At 40.1% G+C, this 20,474-nt stretch overlaps 2 protein-coding genes across 3 annotated transcripts; both read right to left on the bottom strand.

Moving 5' to 3' along the window:
- Nucleotides 1-1,583: 1,583 nt before the first annotated feature.
- Nucleotides 1,584-8,915, bottom strand: myorg (myogenesis regulating glycosidase). 2 transcript variants are annotated; one of them, XM_079242677.1, is made up of 4 exons: nt 8,836-8,866; nt 8,179-8,248; nt 6,145-6,501; nt 1,584-5,997 (listed from the first exon to the last, which is right to left on the bottom strand). In XM_079242677.1, exons 3-4 carry the CDS (start codon nt 6,405-6,407, stop codon nt 4,206-4,208), a joined length of 2,055 nt encoding a protein of 684 aa, XP_079098803.1. In that variant the 5' UTR covers nt 6,408-6,501; nt 8,179-8,248; nt 8,836-8,866; the 3' UTR covers nt 1,584-4,205. The 2 variants fall into 2 exon arrangements, with proteins under 2 accessions (XP_079098803.1, XP_079098802.1); XM_079242676.1 differs by lacking the exon at nt 8,179-8,248 and having other exon boundaries at nt 8,836-8,915.
- A 3,832-nt stretch (nt 8,916-12,747) lies between these two features.
- LOC306756774 (BOS complex subunit ncln) lies at nt 12,748-20,261 on the bottom strand (the record flags this gene model as incomplete). The annotated part of the gene is made up of 15 exons (XM_079241630.1): nt 12,748-12,804; nt 13,291-13,369; nt 13,457-13,510; nt 13,597-13,769; nt 14,077-14,115; nt 14,245-14,332; nt 15,470-15,648; nt 15,747-15,886; nt 15,962-16,050; nt 16,256-16,359; nt 16,453-16,530; nt 16,649-16,746; nt 17,139-17,283; nt 17,500-17,690; nt 20,126-20,261. 15 exons carry the CDS (start codon nt 20,259-20,261, stop codon nt 12,748-12,750), a joined length of 1,650 nt encoding a protein of 549 aa, XP_079097756.1.
- Between the last annotated feature and the right edge of the window lie 213 nt (nt 20,262-20,474).

Here is a 20,474-nt window from a genome sequence, read left to right as displayed (position 1 = left end):
TTTGGGGGGTCTGTTAGTGATGCATTTTTAATCTTCTCCTCAGAGTAGCGGTCTCTTTATAAGATATGTACCTTAACACACATACTGAAGTCATTCACTGAGGAAATGGAAAGGTACTTGAGACACAGTGGCTCCTAACCAAAACAACTGGCATCTTTCCTTTGCAGATGGACACACAGGTGTGCTCACAGGTGGAGGAGGAAGGGGGAGGTACGCTGCCAGTAATATGTCCTGCTTGGAGAAGGTGTGTGTGTGTGTCTGTGTGTGTGCAACATCTGGACCATGGTCCACTGACATGTCAGCAAAAGAATTAATCAATGAAGCTACACTGCACCCTTCTGGGCAGCTGCAGCATCACACAACCCAACCAATAAAAAGTTCATTCTTGTCAGATGACTGGAAACTTTTAACAAAGAGCCTGCAAGTTGGTTTATTGAATATATAAAAATAAATCTAACTGAAATACCGCTGCAATCAACAAACCATTAGAAAGGTCTTTGTTCTTAATTAAACAAAAGGCAGCGTGGAGAGAGTAAAACATCTGCCTCCATTCACTAAACTCATCAGTCAAGGCTGCGATTTTGCTCATAACTGTCTTTGTTTGCATTCTGCAAGTCTCCCAAAACTCTCCCATCTTGCTCTAAAGCTTCTGTGGATCTTACATAAATTATTTGTTCAGTCCATGAAAAGCTGGGCAGAACCAAACAATACGATTGCAGAAAGCATACTGGCAAATAATATTGATCCCAGCAACACAGAGACAGGTAATCAATGAATGTATGTCCTCCCCCGCACAGGCTGCAAGTCAAGATCAATTTTGAAGACAGATGAGACATCTGCCCATAAAATGAAGTAGTGCTGAACCATATGCCACTGTTGTGAAATGAAATAAATTCCCCAAACATATGAAAGATTGACTACGGCGATGAAGAACGATGCCACACTGTTTGAAGCCTGAATGAACAACCATGTTTAATGCCGTAACTATAATAAATATTGTTGCACTGTCTCCTACAGTAGTAACTTTATCTTTCTTATTCCTGCCGTCTGGTCGTACACTTTTATTTCACTTGCTCTTTGGCCTCACATCATGAACCAACAGATGATTTATTGATCTCAACACAGTCTCCAAATAACCTGCACAACTGTTTCATCACCTTGTCATTATTGCTCCGTGATGAGTTGGGTATAAAGAAAGTTGGAGTCCCTCAACGGTGTCTCTTTCAATATTGCACAGATTGCTGCATTACTTTTCATGTATTGCAGACTCATGAGAGGTTATAGGTTGTTAATGGCTCGCTGATTGCATGTGCAGCTGCCTGTTATGTATTTCACATCTATTGGCCTTTTTTTCCCTTCATATTTATTCATTTATAGGTGGTTTGAAAAAAGTTAAACTCTTAGTAACTTTTACAAGACTCAAAGGCTTCAAAATGACATGTTTAGCTGTTTTAGCAATGCAAATGTAAAATATTTTATATTGCGTTCAATAAAAGAACAAAATCTTGGTGCTTAAAGTCACAATTGGTTTAGTTTTTAATGTATTTATACAAAAAATACATCTGAAAACATAATTCACATGTGTTCGTTGTGCACAAAAGCAAAGATAAAGAAACATATCAATCCAGGAAATGATGTTTCCTTTTCCATGTCTTTCCATGAAGCAAGAAGGTCTGTCAGAAATAACCTCTTAGACTGCCGTGGCCAAGATGTTAAGTGAGAACTGCTATAAATAGATTAAAATGTTGACCTGACACAGTGTTAAAAGGCAAAGACCAAAAGCCACTGAGGTCAACACAGAAGCTGCAAGTCAAAGGCAAAAGTCCAGCTCAGGCTGCATCGTGGGTCAAAGGCAGAAAGCGTGAATATATTTCAAAAGCAGGAAATTGCACAGAGAATATGAGCAGACAGTGTTTTAGTCGTACTTCACAGGAAATCCATTTAATGCATCTTCAAAGCCACCAGAATCCATCTAAACTTCTCTTTTTAATATATCACACGAACCACAGGATGTCAAAGATGGACGTCATTATATCACATAAATCATTCCTTTTTATGACGGATTTAGTCCTTTTTAATTATATAAAAACATTATGAAAGACCAAAAGTCTGCCATGAAATGTGCTGCTCAAATGAAGATGGCCTATGTTCACAGTACATGGACTCTGGATTCTCCTATGTACTTTGAAATGTCAGTGGCTGCAATCTGATGTTTTAACCATTCATTAGAAGATCAATATCCGTTTCATCTCTGGGTGTTAGGATACATGATTTTACATGATGTACTTTGATGTAGTTGAAAAAAGGGCGTAGTGGAAAATTCAAGGGCATCATGTCTGAAGAGCAGGAATGTCACATCCTGCAGCAATAATAACAGGTTCATTTAGGATCAGTAACAGAATCAATTTATTCTGTAGATTTAGCTTGTTAGAAAATAATCACAAACAATAATAAACACACTGTATCAACAGAAAAAAGAACCGTTGTACCGACAGCTGTTAGCAAATGAATAAAAAAAAAATTATTAAAAGAAGTACCTTGATATGATTTTATATGATCAAGCTATATCTTATATATATATGACATTGATTTCCCTTTTATCAGCATCTTTCAAACATTAAATACGCTACAGAAAAGCTTATTTGTGACGTTACACTAAGCATCAGACATCATGGCATTGCTAGCTGTTTAACTGCAGTCTCAAAGCCTCAAACACACCACAGCCTGAGAAAAGCCGTTACCTGAGGAAGAGAATTAAATATTCATAAGACAGTAAAAGGCATCTCCTTGTTTAAAAGTAGTTATATGACACCGTGTTACATGAACAAGAGCGTGCACAGGTTGTAATGATTGACCCGCAAGCATTTGTACCGCTAAGTGAAGCATAAAACGTGGTATCAGGAACAAAGGGAGGAGCAGCCATTAGCATCACAGGAGAATGGGACATCACAGGCTGTCGCTTGCACTTACAAGTCAGCTTAATGGCAATGCTGACAAGCCTTCAGTTGTCTGGCTTGAGCTGACATTCATAGTGCTGTGAAACTCTGAAATATAACAGCTTTATGGCAGAAATTCACAGTTTGTATTTTCCCTTCTTACTATATGTATTAAATACATGGCTGGAGGAATCACCATGTAACTTTTCACAAATAAATTTACCAAAAAAAAAAAAAGAACTTAATAAGCTTAATAACATACAATCAAAGTTTTAACACACTTTGCATTTGTGCTGAAAAAGACTTTGTTGGTCTGAGATGATGCAGAAGGAAGCTGACATTGCAGATGATTGAGATACCACAGTTTGTCCTCCAGAAGTGACGCTGCACTAAATATTAATGAAGAGGACAAGACGCAAAGAAAAATAAAGCTCATTTATCTATGAATTAATGCTGAATTATGAATTAATGTTGGTTTCTACCACATAACAGCTAAACATGGAGCTCCATCAGACCCAAGTGGTTTATTAGAATTTTTACTGAGTACTCTGTGTAATGCCTAGAGCTGACTATCAACCCACACTTGCTTATGTTTGGGTTGGATTGTTGGGTAACCTACAATGTTGCACACAAACCCATAATGCACTTTACTCTGTAGTCCTCTCGCTGCATATAGTTAGCCTAAAGCAGACCGAGACTAGCTTTTGTAGGTGAACTAAGTCTACTTTTTAATCTGGAGCAGGGTTCGTTTGCACACTCACAACTCCCCGACACAAAGCGGACTTTGTGAGCAAACGGACCATATCAAAAGGCCTGGTGTGAGAGCACAGAGTCGGGATGCGCATGACGCCAATAAAATGTGCTCTTGTACTCGGCGGTGGGTTTCTCTTGCAGACTTGTGCAGTTTCTCTTCCATGATTACCACATGAATTCAGCAAGACAGGTATCAGGAAACACGATAACAAACCGACCAATCACAAGAAGGGTGTACTTCTGAGTAGCCAAGCTATGAGCAGGGGTGCATGTCAGCTCTGGAAGAGGTGTGCATCAAGCCCCACCAGACCTACGCGCAGAATTTGGCAGTGAAGCCTCAACCGACCTCACGCAGAAAAAAACTGTAAATCCAGTTTTTGTTTAATAAAATTGTCCATAAATAAATTTTATGGAACACACATTCCCTTTTCTGTCAACCATAACAGATCACCTTAAAAACCTCTCAACAAGTAAATCTGAACATAGGATAATCAATTTTTTTTTACTTTCTTCTTGCTACACCCAAACAAAGTAAGCAATTTCATCCAGATCCACAGGATAGTCTGTAAGATGCAGGGGCTCCGTTATGTCAAACCTCTCCCCTTTGTAGCTTCTCCAATGGCCAGCGGGGAGGTAGATGTCACGCTCTTGCTTTCCAGGCTCTAAAACTGGAGCTACCATGAGGTCATCCCCAATCAGAAACTGAGAGTCGATTTTGTAGGCCGTCTCGTCACCTGTGGCAATCCACCAGAGAGGACGTATGATTGGGTCCCCAGTGCCGAGAACTTCGCCTGCCAGCTCAAGGATCCGGGGTGCTACGATGCTTTCATGGAGGGCTGTGTATTTCCGTGCAATTTCAACCACCTCATTGTCGTATTCCCAAGGCGGAACAGAAAACTGCATGGATGGCATGAAGGCTGACAGCTCCAGCCAGCGGATGTAGAGTTCTCGATCGGGTAATACACGATCTCCACTTGTACGGTTTGGATAGGCGTTCCCTCCAATCATGTCTGGTAAAATGAACTGATAGCCCAGAATGCTGATGGTGAGCACTGTGGGAATAAGAGATTTGAGACCCAACTCATAGCCCCACACAGAATCTCTGTCAATAGGTCTGAAGAAACAGGATATGTTCTGGGACTGATACCCACTGCGCAGCTCAGCTCTGTCGTTGTAGGGAATAGCCATTTCTGTGTAACGCCTTGTGAAAAAGCTCGGGTCCCGAATGGGAGTCCTTGTGCTAAATTTCCAAGGTAGGTAGTTTGTTTCTCCTGCATCAAATTTGAATGAGGTCACGCCATACCTTGAACGCAAAGAGCGCAACTGGGAGGCAAACCAATCACACGCTTCTGGGTTTGTGAAGTCCAAAATGCCGCCGATGCCATTCCACCAGCGCACCAAAGCCGGCAGTCGGCCTGTAGGTTCTCTGACAAACAAACCCCTCTCTACACAAGGATGGAAGTTTGCCGAGTCATAGTTAACAAAAGGGTGAATCCAGAGAGAGACCAGAAATCCGTCCGATTTCAGCTTCTGGAACATGGCCGAGGCATTGGGGAACTTAATTGGGTCAAACTCAAATTCTCCGTAGCGGCTGGTGTAGCGGTCGTCAAGCTCCAGGTGGCTACAGTTAAAGTTATGCTTGCGGATGTTGGCAGCGTAAGTCAAGAGTTTGTTTTGGTCAATTTCAGTTTTATGTAATGCCCATGTCGACCAAATAGGATGGCGGAACATAGCTTTGGCAGGTACTTTGTACGGTTTATTAAAGTACCTGCGGACCATGTACTTATGTATGGATGTTACATCTGAACCTACGCAGACTCTGTAGCTAAGTTCGGCACATGGCACTTCCCCTGGGTTCGGTTTGAAGGGGCTATCACTGTATCTTGCCTGGAAGTACATGGTCTTCTCTGTGTCATTCCAGCCAAGGTGAAAGGGCACAGAATTATTGATCTTGATGGCAGTGGCGTTGGATGAAAGCCAGTAACTCTCCAAGATACCACCAAATTCCTCACGGTTTGAGTAGATGTCACTTGTAACGAAGGGCTTGGGAGCTTGCTGGCCAGAAATAGAAATGGGCCAGTGCTGAACTGCTGACACTGCACCTCCATACCAGTGAGCAAACTTATAGGTCATGGCATGCTCAACAGCAATGTCAGGAACCAGTTCCTCCCAACGCACACGGTAGCACTGCACTGTGTCCTTTGGTCGCACAGTCTCAATGAAGAAGTTAAGGTTTCTGTCAGTGGTGCGACTACACCTGAGCATCTCTCCTTCTTTAGAGCAAGAGTCCAAATCAAGCGTCCCGGATCTGTCAAGATTAAGTTTGTAAATTAATTTCCCTTATAAAAATCTTATGTTTCCAATCAACAAAATGGTACTATAATAATATTAATAATAATAGTACATCTGAAATACACACCAAAACAACTTTTATAAGCTATGTGAAATTACCAACCTGAAATCCATTCTGAAAACGATGGATCCTCCCTGGTTGCGAATAATGTAGCCATCTTTATTCAGATCCAGCAGCTGAGTCTTCAGCAGTTCAGCTTTGCGTAGAGAGGCGATGTAGTAACACCAGGCAGTTACAGCCGCAATCACCAGCACCAAGCCGATTACTCCGGCTCCGACCAAGGGTCGAGTGTCTTTGGTGTGTTTTTTCGGGGGGATAGCATCTGTAATTGTGCCCCCAGCTCCTCCTGGTACTACTTGGTACATGGTTTGTGCTGTTCAGTGGTCAAATCCCCACAGATCATTTAAATGTTTAACAACAAGTTGGACTCTGGCCCCGCCGTCACATCTGTTTGCTAACCTGTCAGCAGAACAAAATAGAAGAAAAGAAATGGTGATATTGAGGTTTGCCCAAAGTATTTGCAGTTTTAGTCAAAACTAGGTTTTAACTGGAAGTTTGGTCAAAATATAATTATACAACCAGTTTTATGGTATCTTAATTAAATGTGTACTGTATATTAGAAAATATTTAGTTAAATTTCAGGATTCCAGGAAAATATGAATCACATGAAACAAGATGTTTGAGTCTGTTGCATTTCAAGCACATTCCTCAATACTTTTCATTGCTAAACAAACTGATTTCACATTGATTCTAGTCATTACCAGATCTGGACGTAAACTTTAAAGATGTATTTGAGATTAAACAAAACAAAAATGAGTCACAAGAAGAAGTGCATGTTCCCAGCAGCAACTCTAACTCACAAGTTCAAACTGAAAGAGGATTCATTTGTATGTAAGGAGGTAACAAGAACCAGAAAAGGGGATTCTGGCCTTAAACTTCTGCCAAGTTCAGGGGAGAAGGAAAGGAATACTAAACATGTGTTCCATCAAGATTGATTAACCAAACTGGACATAATCTGGATTATTCCACTTGAGTGTGAAAACACCAAAAACAAATCAAAGAAAATAACTCCAGGATAAAACACATCTATTTCCAGTGTATGCAAACTTTACTATATTTGCAAGAAAGTGCATCAGATAAAAGCTCCTTTGACTAATTAACTTGCGGGCATTAGTTGCTGTTGCTTTAGCTAATCAGAACAGATCTGTTTAAACTGTGCAGAGGACTGAGGGCAGTTCAGTCCTCTCCATCTTAGCTCTTTGCTCACTAGTCTTGACTGCAATTGACCCTCGTGCTTTGCACTGGCAGTCGGGGTCGATAGTAAAAAATGTCGGCTATTATTTAGCAATCTAATTGACTGATTCTGTGTTCCACCACACTTAGTATAGATTTTCCCCAACAACACGGGTGATAACATAAGCCCACTATTAATTAACAGAGAAGTAGAGGTCTACGCAAGCAGCTGCACTCTGGGTTGAACACAAAACTAATCAAATGTTTAATTCTATTTTACATCTTTTCTATTTTTTGGTGAAAAACTGAAGACAAATCTAACAACTCAATTCATTTATAGGTCAATAAGGCAACCATCCATCCTAAAGTCAGAAAAAAGCCGAATGTTCAAACCAGAAGTCGACAATGCCCTGGGTTAAAACTGTCATATTCATGTAATTTATTTTTAAAAATGAGCGTATATACAAACACAGATGTAAATGTGCAACAGAGCTAGCAGCTTTTTAGCATCCGACTGTTCCTTGGCAACCAACACATAACAGATGCAGATAATAAAAAGTTATATGTAAATCGGTCGTTCTAAATATTGTATTAAGTTCATCACAGTGCAAGATTTATAGTGTATATTTCAAGTGCATAAAGTCATATTAGAAGTACAACATAAAACACAAAAATGACTACTGTGTACACTTGCAGTAATTTTCTCTATAAATAATGACTTTGTGTATTGTAGAATATATTAAAATAAGCCCATAACTTTATCACTGATACCAAGATTATATTTGTACTGTTAAGTCTGATGGTGGCAAAGATACATGACCTGGTATGTACTTTTAAAAAAGTATCTTTCATATAACACAAGCATATATGACAACAATCTGTACATCAGTACTGACAACTTACCAAATGAAATTACTGTTTCTTCTGCTGCTCAGATAATAAGTAAATGGATTTATTTAAAGAGAATGTAAACCTGAGTGGACAAGAGAAATATGTCAGACTGGGACTGTTTTCTTTCTGTTTGTTTTGAGTGTATCACAAGAGTTAAGTTCTGCCATTTCAGCTGATTCATTATCTGAGGAGGGGGGGAGTAAACACAGAAGTGCTGATGTGTCCAAGCCAGCTGTTCCAGTCACACAGCTTCTTCCAGTCGCTGTGCCTGCATGCTGGTTATGGTTATGTACCAGCTGACAAAACTTGCAGGACGCAAGCAGGCACGTGGAATTACTGAGGAATTGTCACAATTTAATAAAGACACTGTGTTCCCTTGTGGCGTGGCTGTTTGTGGGAGCGTTTATCTGAGCGTATTCACTGCATCTGAGCTCAGAAAGTTCAAAAGTATAATTTATCTTTTCTAAAACTGATTTGTCCATAAAGTCAACACAAATATATGTCATGTACGCAGAAAAGGTTACCGTTTTGCGTCTCGGTGGGAGGCGCGAGAAAGTTAACGGGAGGAAAAACAAGCCAGAGTCCATGCGCCACGCGCGCGCGCACATTAGTGCTCATGCAGATTAATTTCTCATAAAAATCTTCTGGTTTAAAGTAGTTTCTGCCTACCGTCTAACGGCGGAGTCCCAGGAAGAACAAGTTTGTTTGGCACAGTCCACAAATACACCCCGAGAGGAGGAATCAAAGGATGTCGCTGTCTGCGCCCATGGAATCATGGGAAACGTAGTCCACAAGCAGGAACAGTGCACTTTATTTGCGCTTTACAGATAATGTTGATTAGTTTAAGCAAAACACAGATTACATTTCTTCATATTCATATATATATATATATATATATATATATATATATATATATATATATATATATATATATATATATATATATATATATATATATATATATATATATAAATAAACAGAAAACTAAATAAGTTAAATTAGACAAAGGATTCTGACACTACTAAAACGATATGTTTTAATTTACCATATTACACATTATCATATTCCATATGGTCGCACAAATAATAATTTTATTGCCCACAGTGTAACAACTTTTTTTGTTCTTACTTACTGTTTTGTTCTGATATTTAAAAAAATCCTAAATGTGGAAGATTATAACTCATTGGAGATTAAAATATCATACTCAGATTAAATTGTTTTCATCACAGGATCCTTATAGAATATTTACAGTAAGTATAAACTGCAGCTTACTTTTACGTGGAAAAATAATGGTGAATGTGCAAACTACATTATTCATTTTTACACCTTGTCTGAGTAGGTTTTGTAGTCTCTTTGTTTGGGGAAGCCTGCTGGTTCACTGATGCATAGCTGTCCGTCGGTATCAGATCCATACTTTAGAAGCCAGTCCTCTAGCAGTCCTAATGAAGGCTTTCAGAAACAAACTCTGGATGTATGACGTAGTGTCCTGCTTGGTAGGGCCTCACCACCTGGAAGCAACTGTAGCAGCCACTGCTGAGAAACCACATGAGCCACAAATCAGACCTCAGTGGCATTGCTCATGATTGATAAAATAAAAACTATGACATGTGAGTGTATGTGCACCTAATATCCAGGGCGCTGTTAGAACAACACCTGCGGTATTGTGGCTGATGAAAGCGGCGAGCAGCTGCAGGAGGGTTGCAAGTTTGAGGTCTTGATAGGTGAGCTCCTGTTTGCTGCCTGCAAAAATCAGCGTTATTCTAGTCTTTAAATCATAATTGCATGACTTATAGAATCAAATGTGTCCACAGTCCATCCAGTGTTGTAATTCAAAGATGAGTTAATTTCTTACTGACATGAGATGCAGTGCTGAGAGTGGACCACTATTCCTCTGATTGTCCATTATCCTGCAAAGAGAATCCATCTTAATCATCGTGTGACTATAGTTGTCTCTGAGCAATAGATTGAGTTATGAATAATTACTTTGGGGGATTCCTCAAAGTGTTGTGACGCTGAGTATCAGTGCCTGCAGGAGACTCTGTCGGCTGTAGTTTCTGCAGGTTGTCAGCAGAGGGCAGGTCTTGTGCTGTGGATCCATTGACTGCAGGCATGTGCTGTGGTTTGCCTGCAGATTCTGCTGGAACTTTAACAGGATGGTGAGATGAGAAATGTCTCACAGGGGGGAAGAGAGGACGACCAGTGTCTACAGGAGGCAGGAGGTGCGATAGTGCACGTGATGGCCTGTAGTTAGACTGAAGACTGTGGGGAAACAGGAAGTCCTGGGGAGGTAAAATATTTTTTTAATCTGATGTAACACAAAAGTGATCTTATGAAAATAATGAATCAGACATTAGATTTAAAAGCCTTCTGTGTTCATTTGTCTGAAATTACTCTGACCACCTCAGTACTGCAAGAAATAATAAAGATTCACCATTAAAAATACTAGTGGTGGGAAAATTGAGTCAAAAAATCAGAAATTGGGATTTTATTTCTACACAATTTGAAATTTGACATTTGGGAAAAAAAAACGTTTTTTTTTTTTCAAATAAATAAAATTAATCCACTATTTTAAAAAAAATGGTCATTTTTATTGTTTTTATTCTTTTTACTTGTCTTCTTTGGGATTATAGCAGCAGAATGATGGTTTGGCTAATGTGTTGTGTTTTCCTCATTGAAATGAAGAGAAAATGATGAAAAAAAAAGTTTTATACATTTTTTTTTTTTAATCTGCAAAAATTAGCAATATTGAAAAATTGTGAGAATCACAATTTAAATTGAATCGGCACCCAAAGAATTGGAATCAAATCGATTTGGGACAAAAGCATATCATCACAGCCCTAAAAAATACCACTTTGATGCTTTTCATATAGTTTCATCTTTCATTTATTATCTTCAAAATGACTTAAAAGCTTTTGAAAGGGTTGCATAAGCTACGCATTAGTCCTTTCTATGCTGCATTCATCTTTTTTATTGTTCTGCCCAGGTTTTCTTTGCACCGTGGGGTGATTATATGCCCTCTTACAGTAGCTTTGTTTACTGGATGACTAAATAGGCATTCAGGAAGTGCTGAATAATACATGGATGCACTTCTCACCATTCATAAACAAATGTAAACATCAGCTGTCAATTAAAATGCTTAAATGAAAAACAATAGAACCGACGTAGGGAACTATTTTGTCCTGAATGACCTTAAATAAATAACATACTAATTAAAATACTCCCACTTAGTTTCTTAGGAAACTGAACACTTCTTTGCACATTAATTAGAAGTTCTTCTGTCATGTTAGCCTCATAGGTCATACATGTGTTAGGAAGGGCTGTGCATCTTACCGGCCGTGGCTGAGGGTTGTTCCTACGGTGGGCTGAAGTTGGTCGAAGTTCTGTTCTTTTAACTCTGCCAGGCGAGCGGAACTGCTCCTTGTACATTGTGATGTAGAGCTGGGGACCCATTTTCACTGATGAACTTCTTTTTCTCACAGCTTGCCTCCAGTGTGGCTGAAACTCACGCAGCATCTTCCTCCTCCCTGCTACCTGTAAGCTCCACCCCTTCCCTCTTTTCTCCGTACCTCCTGTTTTTAAGCTTCTTTTTTTATTGTTAGGGAATATTTGTGAATGTTTGAGTTTTATTTTGTGTGAGCTGTAAATTTATTTAGCTGCTACACGAGTCTGCGTCTAATCTGCCACAGCAGATAATCTTGTTTGCGCCAGTGGCTGTAAATCTAAAGCATGGATATCCTCGAGAGGCAGATCAAACTTCTTGTTTAACTTGTTGCTAATGTGATGATGATAATGAATGTAGTTTGTTGGGACAGGTTAAGAGCATCCTTGCTGAAGCAGAACACCTCTTTGTGCTCCCTGAGCACTCAGTCACTAATCCCCCTAAGCTGCAAGCCCCCCCACAGAGCCACACATACGTGGGGTCACTGTCCTTGACCTGCTTCTCTCCCAGGGTCTCGCACCTATGAGACGGCGCTGATCTCCCACATGGCAACATAGTTGGTAAACGAGCCTTATCAGTTCTCCAGAAAAGAAACAAATCAACAGAGCAGCTAAACTTTTAAAAATCTATCCATCTTCCATCAACTCTATTTACTGTCAGCAAGCCACATATTGATTAATAATTCACCAGGCTCTGTAGGGTGCCATTGTGTCTGGTGCGCGCTCGCTGAGTTATCTGTGACAGCAACTGGCTTTCATAAGAAAGCCAAGCGAAGCCCGGAGAAATCCGTGTCAACAGATGCAGAGCAGAGGGTATGTGAGACAGCCTTCAAATCAGATCCAAGTTGTGCTTTGTGTTCCAAGCTTTGACAAATTTCTTTATTTCTTATAATCACAAATAACAAATTCAAAGTCTGTTTGCACACAGCTCAGAGACTTGGTGTGAGATGAAAGGTACAAACCTATTTAAATCATATACATTTCAAAGCAGATGCACACTTCACAGGATATGCATATGATCCCTCTGAGAAGTTCCATGTTGAATAGCTTTCATGTTCTGCACAGCCAGGGAAGAAATGTCCAACAAGTGCAAAGCGGACTTCAAAAGGTCTTGTTCTAGCCCAAATATTCATACTGTCAGCTTTACTGATGCTTGCTTTTCACTGCCACTCTCAGCTTTGTGTACAGATACCCGAAATTCTGTAAAGGAGACAAAACAGACAGCGAACTTTATACATCAAGGCGTCTTTTTTTTCTTTTTCAAAATCTTTCTAAATGCAAATGCTGAAAGTATAAAACTCAAAGTAGAAAAATGTCATATGATTCTCATGAATGTAAAAGTGGATTTCTATTCCAATATGTAAAGTAACTAGTGACTAAACTCCAGTCTCTTCCTCCAAACAGTAATATAAAAAGACTCCAGTAAGATGCAAATAACTCAGATCTGTGCAAAAGTAGATAACTCTAATAAATGTACTTAGTTACATCATACCACTGCCAACAAGAAACACTGTTGCATGATGATGTGCAACATAACAGAGGACATTAACATGATGATGTGCAACATAACAGAGGACATTAATATGATGATGTGCAACATAACAGAGGACATTAACATGATGATGTGCAATATAACAGAGGACATTAACATGATGATGTGCAATATAACAGAGGACATTAACTCACCTGGATTGTGTAATAAACGATTCCCAAATATGCAGCAATGCACCCGCCCAGAAAGAGATCGAAGGCTGCTGGCTTCACCCTAAAAAAGAAATGCACGGGTCACTAAATGTCTTATTGAAATTTAGTCTCTGCAGAAAAGCAAGAGGAGCTTTAACTGGAGATTTACCTGTACATCACTATCGGCTGGTTCATTTGATCGTAAAAGGTGATATCAGGATCCCTGCAAGAGAAAAAACCTATTGTTCATCATTATGTTTTTCCTTCAGTGCAGCTGGGAGTGTTTAGGAAAAGCACTGCATGTGTCACCTCTTGTCCTGTCGAAAGGTGTGTCTGTAGACTTGCTGCAGGTAACGTTTGAACTCGTGCTCCAGAGAGTTGACCAGCAGGATTTGGCTGGGCTCTTTATCAAGTAGCTGGGTTGCCCGAGGGACCGACGTCAAGAAGGACATTAAACTGGACACACGGCTGTCCTGGAAGTCCTGCGTTCAGGACATAGATTTGGGCTTATAAATGGAATAATATGGGAAACATTTTATGTACCAGCACATAAAGATAACTTAATGCATGTTAACAAGTTTGTTTTTTATCCACCATACATGTATCTTTTATAAATGTGAAATCAAACTGTAATATATGTATATCTAGACACACCCACTAACACATACACATGTACATATATATGATTTTAGCTGGACCTTTGCAGATCCAGGTCACTGAAGTGTTGTGTAATGCCTATGGATGGACACTAGAGGGCGGGCATTCTGACCAAGGTTGAAAGGAACTTACCAGCTGACCCTTAAAAACCTGCACATCTTTTGGTGAGCCCTTAACAGAAAGACACATTAACACATTAAAATCCTACTTTTACAAAAAAGAAACAGCTTATATGATGATGAATATGCAGGTTTCGTAATCATTGATTGCAAGTATTTAGTTTTTCTTTCATTTAGTCACCTTGTCTGAGAGATTGTACATAAACCGTGCCAGTGCTTCTGCAATGATGATGCCATTACGTTTAAGTTTCCTAAAATCCACTTGTGACCTGTAAAGTGAGATTCACATTAATTAGATGCAAATATAAACATAGTACTTTTTAACTTGAGGTCCTCTTCATTTCTGTACATACAGTCCTGGTCGGTAGCAGGGAATAGGTGCAGTCTTATACTGAAAACATGGGAAGAGATGGACAAAAACTTCTAAAGTTGGTATTTAATAAGAACCTTTAGAGCTGCTTTCCAGGAATATTGTAGTTCTCAAGTCTTTTTTGCAGGACTTTCCAAACTTCTTTGGATATTGGCTTCCTCTTCATTCTGTTCTCCACCAACCTGACCCCACACTGCTTCTATAATTCTGAGCTCTGGGGACGATCCATCACTCTATAAGACTTGTTAGAAAATCATTTGAAGTGCAGTTCTTGTGAGATTTGGCATATCTCAGCCTTGTCTACCTGTTTCCTTTCCTTATAAATGGCTTCTTGACATTCACGCCTCCACAGAGACCATTTCTGACAAGGCTTCAGTGAACATTAAATCAACTAACAGAACAGACGCATCCTTCAGGTCCTGTGCCAGCTCTTGCTGTACTTTTCTCCTTTTTTTTTTTTTTTTAAGGAAATCACTTGCAGACAGTTCTAACCTGCTGTGGATGCCACTTCTTTTATTCTCTACTTGTAAAGCACACTCATATTTTGAGGGCACATCGCACACTATGCTGTGATATCAAACTTTTGTAAAATAGCTCTTTGGGAATGACTGTCCTGGTGCAAAATTACTATTTTATTCCTCATCTTGGGCATTTTTGCAGCTAAAACAAAAGAAGGCAATAAATGAGGTGTCTATATAGGAGACTGCTTAGAAAGTATTATTTAAAGCGGGTCCTTGCTCAGGCACCTGTTCATTGTGTACATAACACTGGTTCATCCCTTCAGCTAAGTGCCGCTTTTTGTCCCTGAATGATTCAAAGCTCAATGTCAGGTAACTTAGCAAGTAAAAAAACATACATTCCACCTGCAAAAGGCCTGGGGAGCTACTGTTTAAGGCCTTTCAAGAGATTCCAAGGAAGTCTGTTTGCTTGGAAGTGTAATATAATGAAATGAAGGATGCCTCAGTCTTTTTCCACAGTACTTTGACTGAAATATTTAATCATAATAGTCATAAACAGAATTTCATTTTGAGCTTACATTGTGTCCAGAACTGAACCTCGAAGCTCAGATTTTGGGTCTTCCAGATGAGACAGAGTGAAGCCCAGGATCCTCCGTAAGCTGTAGCGTTCATGCTCCCAGGCTACTGTGGACTCCACCAGATTGATTTTCTTGTGAACTAATCCCACCTTCACCCAGGGAAATCTGGAGGAAACCACCTGGAGGGGCAACAGAAAACAGAGGCGCACAAGACCATTAATACTGACAAGACATGTTCTCGCTCGCTCTCAGAGTGAGAGTTAAACTACTTTCTTACCTCCTCCAGCAGCTGAATGAAAGCGTGCACAGGGGTGTCTGGCCTCGGGGGACGGGACACGTGTGCATACAGATCGTCACCCTTAGCCAGCGTATCCAGACACAGAACAAATGCCACATTGTCGTGAAGCAGGCTGGACTCTGCAGGGGAAAAGTTTGGTTGACAGATTGTGTTTTAATTCACATGCAGGACATGTTGCAACGCTGATCACTCACCGGCGTGGTCGAGATTCTCCTCAATCCATCTCTTTGTGCCTAAGAAGTTGTATTTTCCTCCCCCAGTCAAAGAGAACATCAAATTATACCTAAAACAACCATTTTTTCCATTATGAATCATTTATCGGATAACCATCAATTCAGTCTAATATTAGTGTTTTTCCTGACATCTGCAGTTTACACATTCAGGTTGGGATGTCATTTGTGATCAGTACTGCCACGTATATTGTCATATTGCTCTAATCTAGCAATAATAATTGATTTAATGTTCCAAACAAACAGACTAGAACTCACTGAGGTCTGGTGCTGGAGCTGCTGTAAAGTTTCTGGAAGAGGCGTGCCAGTTCCAGCAGGATGGTGACTCCACTGCCGTTAGAGTCGGCTCCAAACGACAACCACTGTTACGCACAAACGTATCCACAGGGTTACACTTGGAGAGGTTACATTTTAAAAAGGAAAGAAAATTCTCCAAGGTTAAAGATCCGACTCACTGGGGCCAGCCCGTAGGAGTCGTAGTGGGCGGTGATGACGATGGTGGGTGCATCCTCTCCTGCTCCGGGAAGCACTCCCTGAAATAAACATCACCACGATGCAAATCTGAAGACCAAAAGATCTGTAACCTAAAGTAAAACATTTGTAATTCCTGTCTAATGAATCATAATAAAGAAGAAACTGAGTTAGACTCACCTCCAATGTCACTAAGGTATTGTCAGAAATGGGCTTAATAGGAGCGTTGTTGCTTACTAAGATCTGAAAAGCTGTAGCTGTGACCATACTCCGCAGAACTGCAAGCAGTAAAACATACCTGATGAAAAAGGGCTCACTTTTCAGTTTGCTGTAACTTATATTTATATTCAGTACAAGTTTGGTATCAATTTTAGCTTTCATGTTCATATTTTTGCACTTCTGTAATACCTGTCTGTAATGATTTTTACTTTATTGATTATTCCTGGGTGGGAAATGTAGGCATCTCCCAGTAGAATGCCATGTTTTGGCACCAGTGCAGCTGTATGGAGGGGTTAAGGGCCTTGCTTGAAGGGCTCATGGTGGTTCACCTATGTGGACATGCCAGGGTTCTCCAGACCCAAACCGACCTCTGCAACCACTGGTTTCTCACTCCTCCACAGCAAGACTCAGATATACCGTTCACCATGCTGAACATCCATATTCAGTTTACCTCTGACAAATATGGATGAGGTCCGTGTTGCTGCAGCCTGCTTTACCTCCTCGTACATGTAAAGCAGCTGCTCATCCTCTGGTGCGACATACACTGGAATAAGGATCTCCTTCTGCAAAGCCTCACTTTCGCTCACCATGAAGGTCTGGGAGTGAAGACATGAATGTTATATATTAAAAAGCTGCCTTAACATTTCATTTTCTTCTTCTTTGCATTGCAGTTGCTCAGAGTTTTTACTCTGAGAATCATAACCCAAAGTACCGAGGTGTTTTGTATAAAACTTGTTCGGTGGGTCTGAAGTCTGAAAGAGGATGTGAGAACTGCCTCCTTGCAGGTTGTTTAGGAGCAGCTAAATGATTACCTGCATGGTCTCATGAGGGATGCTGGACATATTCTTGGGTAGCAGGATCAGTATTGCAGCTGCATTTTGTTTCTGGGCCTCGAGGTATCTTTCTGTAGTGAAGTCGTGCACCTTCATGACGACACAGCGGCGGGTGAGCAATGGCTCATCTGCTGAGCGGGCCTCTGCCACCACGATAGCTCCACGGCAACCTAAACAGGTCAGATTAAACAGAAATCATTTATTTAACATCATGCAAAACTTTTAATTGGAGTTGAAATTGCAGCTTCCTCAGTAAAGTTGTTTGTTAAACACAGTCAGGATCCATTCTTTCATTATTATCTTGTTCATCTGAGAAACAGACAGAATCTCTGGTCCAACCATTTATCACTGTGGCTAATAATTGTTTTTATTTATTTGTTTTCCTTTTAACGCCTTATGATCAAAAAATGATGAAAAGCAGCAAAGAAACATTGTTTCTCCCAGTTTGACCAGTTCGTTCACACGTTAAAGACATCAGATCGTACAAATTTATCCCAACGACAAATAAACTGCTGCCTGGAAGCCTGTGAGGCTGAACACGAAGAAGATGTACGGGACGATGATGGTGAAGAAGGAGGTGATGCCAAAGAACAGAATGAACATGAAGATGAGGATGAACATGATGAAGAAGAGTTAGAAGAAGAATGTGATGATGAGCAAGATGATGAAGAAATTTATTAAGATAATGATAAAGAAGACAAAGATGAAGAGGAAGATAAGATGTTGAAGTTGATGAAGAGGATTAAAAAAGTGATGAAAAATAACAGAATGAAGATGAAGATGATGAAGAAGAGTAAGAAGAACAACATCAGAAGATTATGATGAAAAAAATATGACAAAGAAGATATGGATGGTGATGAAGCTGATTAAAAAGAAGAGAAAGAAGAAGATGATGGTGATGAAGATGTTAAAGTTGAAGATAATGGTGAGGAAGAAGAGTGAGAAGACAATGATGATGATGAAGTTTATGAAGATGATGATAAAGAAGAAGAAAATGAAGATGACAATGAAGCTGATGAACAGGAGGGTGATGATAAAGATGTTGATAAGGATGAAGCAAAAGATGAAGATGACAAAAGTAATGAAAAAGAAGAGGTTGAACATGGAGATGAGGATGAAGATGATGAAGAAGAACATGATGATGAAAAATCAAAAAGACGAAGGAGAAGAATTAGAGGAAGCAGAAGAAGAAGGCATTTTCTATTTAACCAGTTGGAGCCGGACGTCCTGCAGGCTGGACATTTGCTCGGCCTCCTTTCCGAGCAGCTCCTCGTGTCCTACGCCGTCGGAAAACTGAGACTCTTCCCACCGGAATGATGGACACATTTCCAGGCGTCAATCATCGCTGGACATTCAGAGAGCAGGCCAGTCGTTATCTTTGAAACGCAGCTGTTTCCCAGCAGCACATGGTGCTGCAACAAAAACTCCTCTTAGTTAAAGTACTCCAGTAAAATAGTTAGTCCATAACAAGACTTGTATCCATAGAAACAGTTTTAGGTGAAAATGGAGGGATTTTACAGGGTTAAACTGTTAATAATGTATAGAAGAAATGTCAGCAAAAAGAAATGATGGTGGTTGAATCGACATCAGAAGAGGAATAAAACCTTCAGAGGGGATTTTCCTGATGACTGACTGGAAGAAAAAAGGCCTTCAGGTGTGGAAGAGTCTCATCCGGTGGTCGTATAGCATAATCCTACCTGCAGAAATTTTACTTTTATTCAAGATTCAGCAGTAAAAAAAAAAACTTTCCTGGATTGTCACTGCAAGTCAGCATCAACCCTGATGCATGTCTGGTGAAAAATACATCCAGAATACTTTTCAACTCTCTGATAAATGTATGTTTGTTGAAAAAAGTTACACAAGCTGACTGAAAGAGCAAATTCATCCATTCATTATGTGAACCGCTTAATCTGACTAAGGGTTGCAGGGGACATGGAGCCTATCCCTGCAGCCTTTGGCTGAGGGGCAGGGTACACCCTGGAGACTGGACAGGTTGCCAGTCCATCGCAGGGCTGAAAGAGCATATTGCACTGTTAAATATCGAGCTCTGAGTTTGCAGCAGTCACAAAAGCATCCAGAAGTTTTGAATACAAACTAAATTATCGTAGAAATATCACATATGTGCAAACAAGCTGAAGATTTAGAAAAGAAGAAAAAGGATAATGATCATTGATAAACTTCAAACTTCATTTGGAGCAACTGTAAAAGTAGATAAAGGTTTTCTCGAGGCTCTTGCAGCTCATCAACCTAAAACATCCAAAGGTTCTTCAATAGGTATTGAAAAAAAACAGCAGTTTAAGCAAAAGGACCCAAGAATCTCAGGATAAGTCTTTTTGGGTCAAAACAGATGCAGGAAACCCTTCTTTGCTTCTAAAGGAATGGCGACAACAATGTGATGTCATATGAGATATGATATCTTTTGGATATTAGTTTGAGAGTTCAGGTCACATTTTACTCCTTTGCCAATAAACCCAAAAAGTTATTTTGTGTATTTATCCAGCCTTTCTCAGAGAAGCATCTCCTCCATCTTATTTGAAACTCTTGGGGAAATATATGCAAATCTAAACGTTTTCCTTTGTTTAGTCCTGTGAAAGCGTGATCTTACCATGCCTCTGCTGTGCCAGGTTGTACTGCTGCATCCTGTAGGCAGTGAACTCGTAGGAGGACACGGCAGGAAGAGCGGAGCCGTGCAGATGCTGCACACAGAGCACCAGAACAACAGCAGCACTGCTCAGCAACATGTCTTCCAGTTGTAGCCTCAATCTGTGAGCGAAGGTGGATGTGAGATCTTCTGTGAGGCCAGACCACCGCGTGAAGAACAGTCGTGTCGTGTCGAGCAGTATTACAACTATCCCAAACAACTTCCATAAAAATGCATATTAGTGATATTATAACACCTTTACTGACGTAGACTGTATCATTTTTCAAGCATTTGCTCACCTGTCTCCTTCCAG

The sequence above is a fragment of the Telmatherina bonti genome, assembly GCF_933228915.1.
Source record: "Telmatherina bonti genome assembly, chromosome: 6".
NCBI classification, from domain to species: Eukaryota; Metazoa; Chordata; class Actinopteri; order Atheriniformes; family Telmatherinidae; genus Telmatherina; species Telmatherina bonti.
The sequence above is the reverse complement of the archived record's forward strand: the minus strand, read 5'-3'. Positions and strand labels throughout refer to the sequence as shown.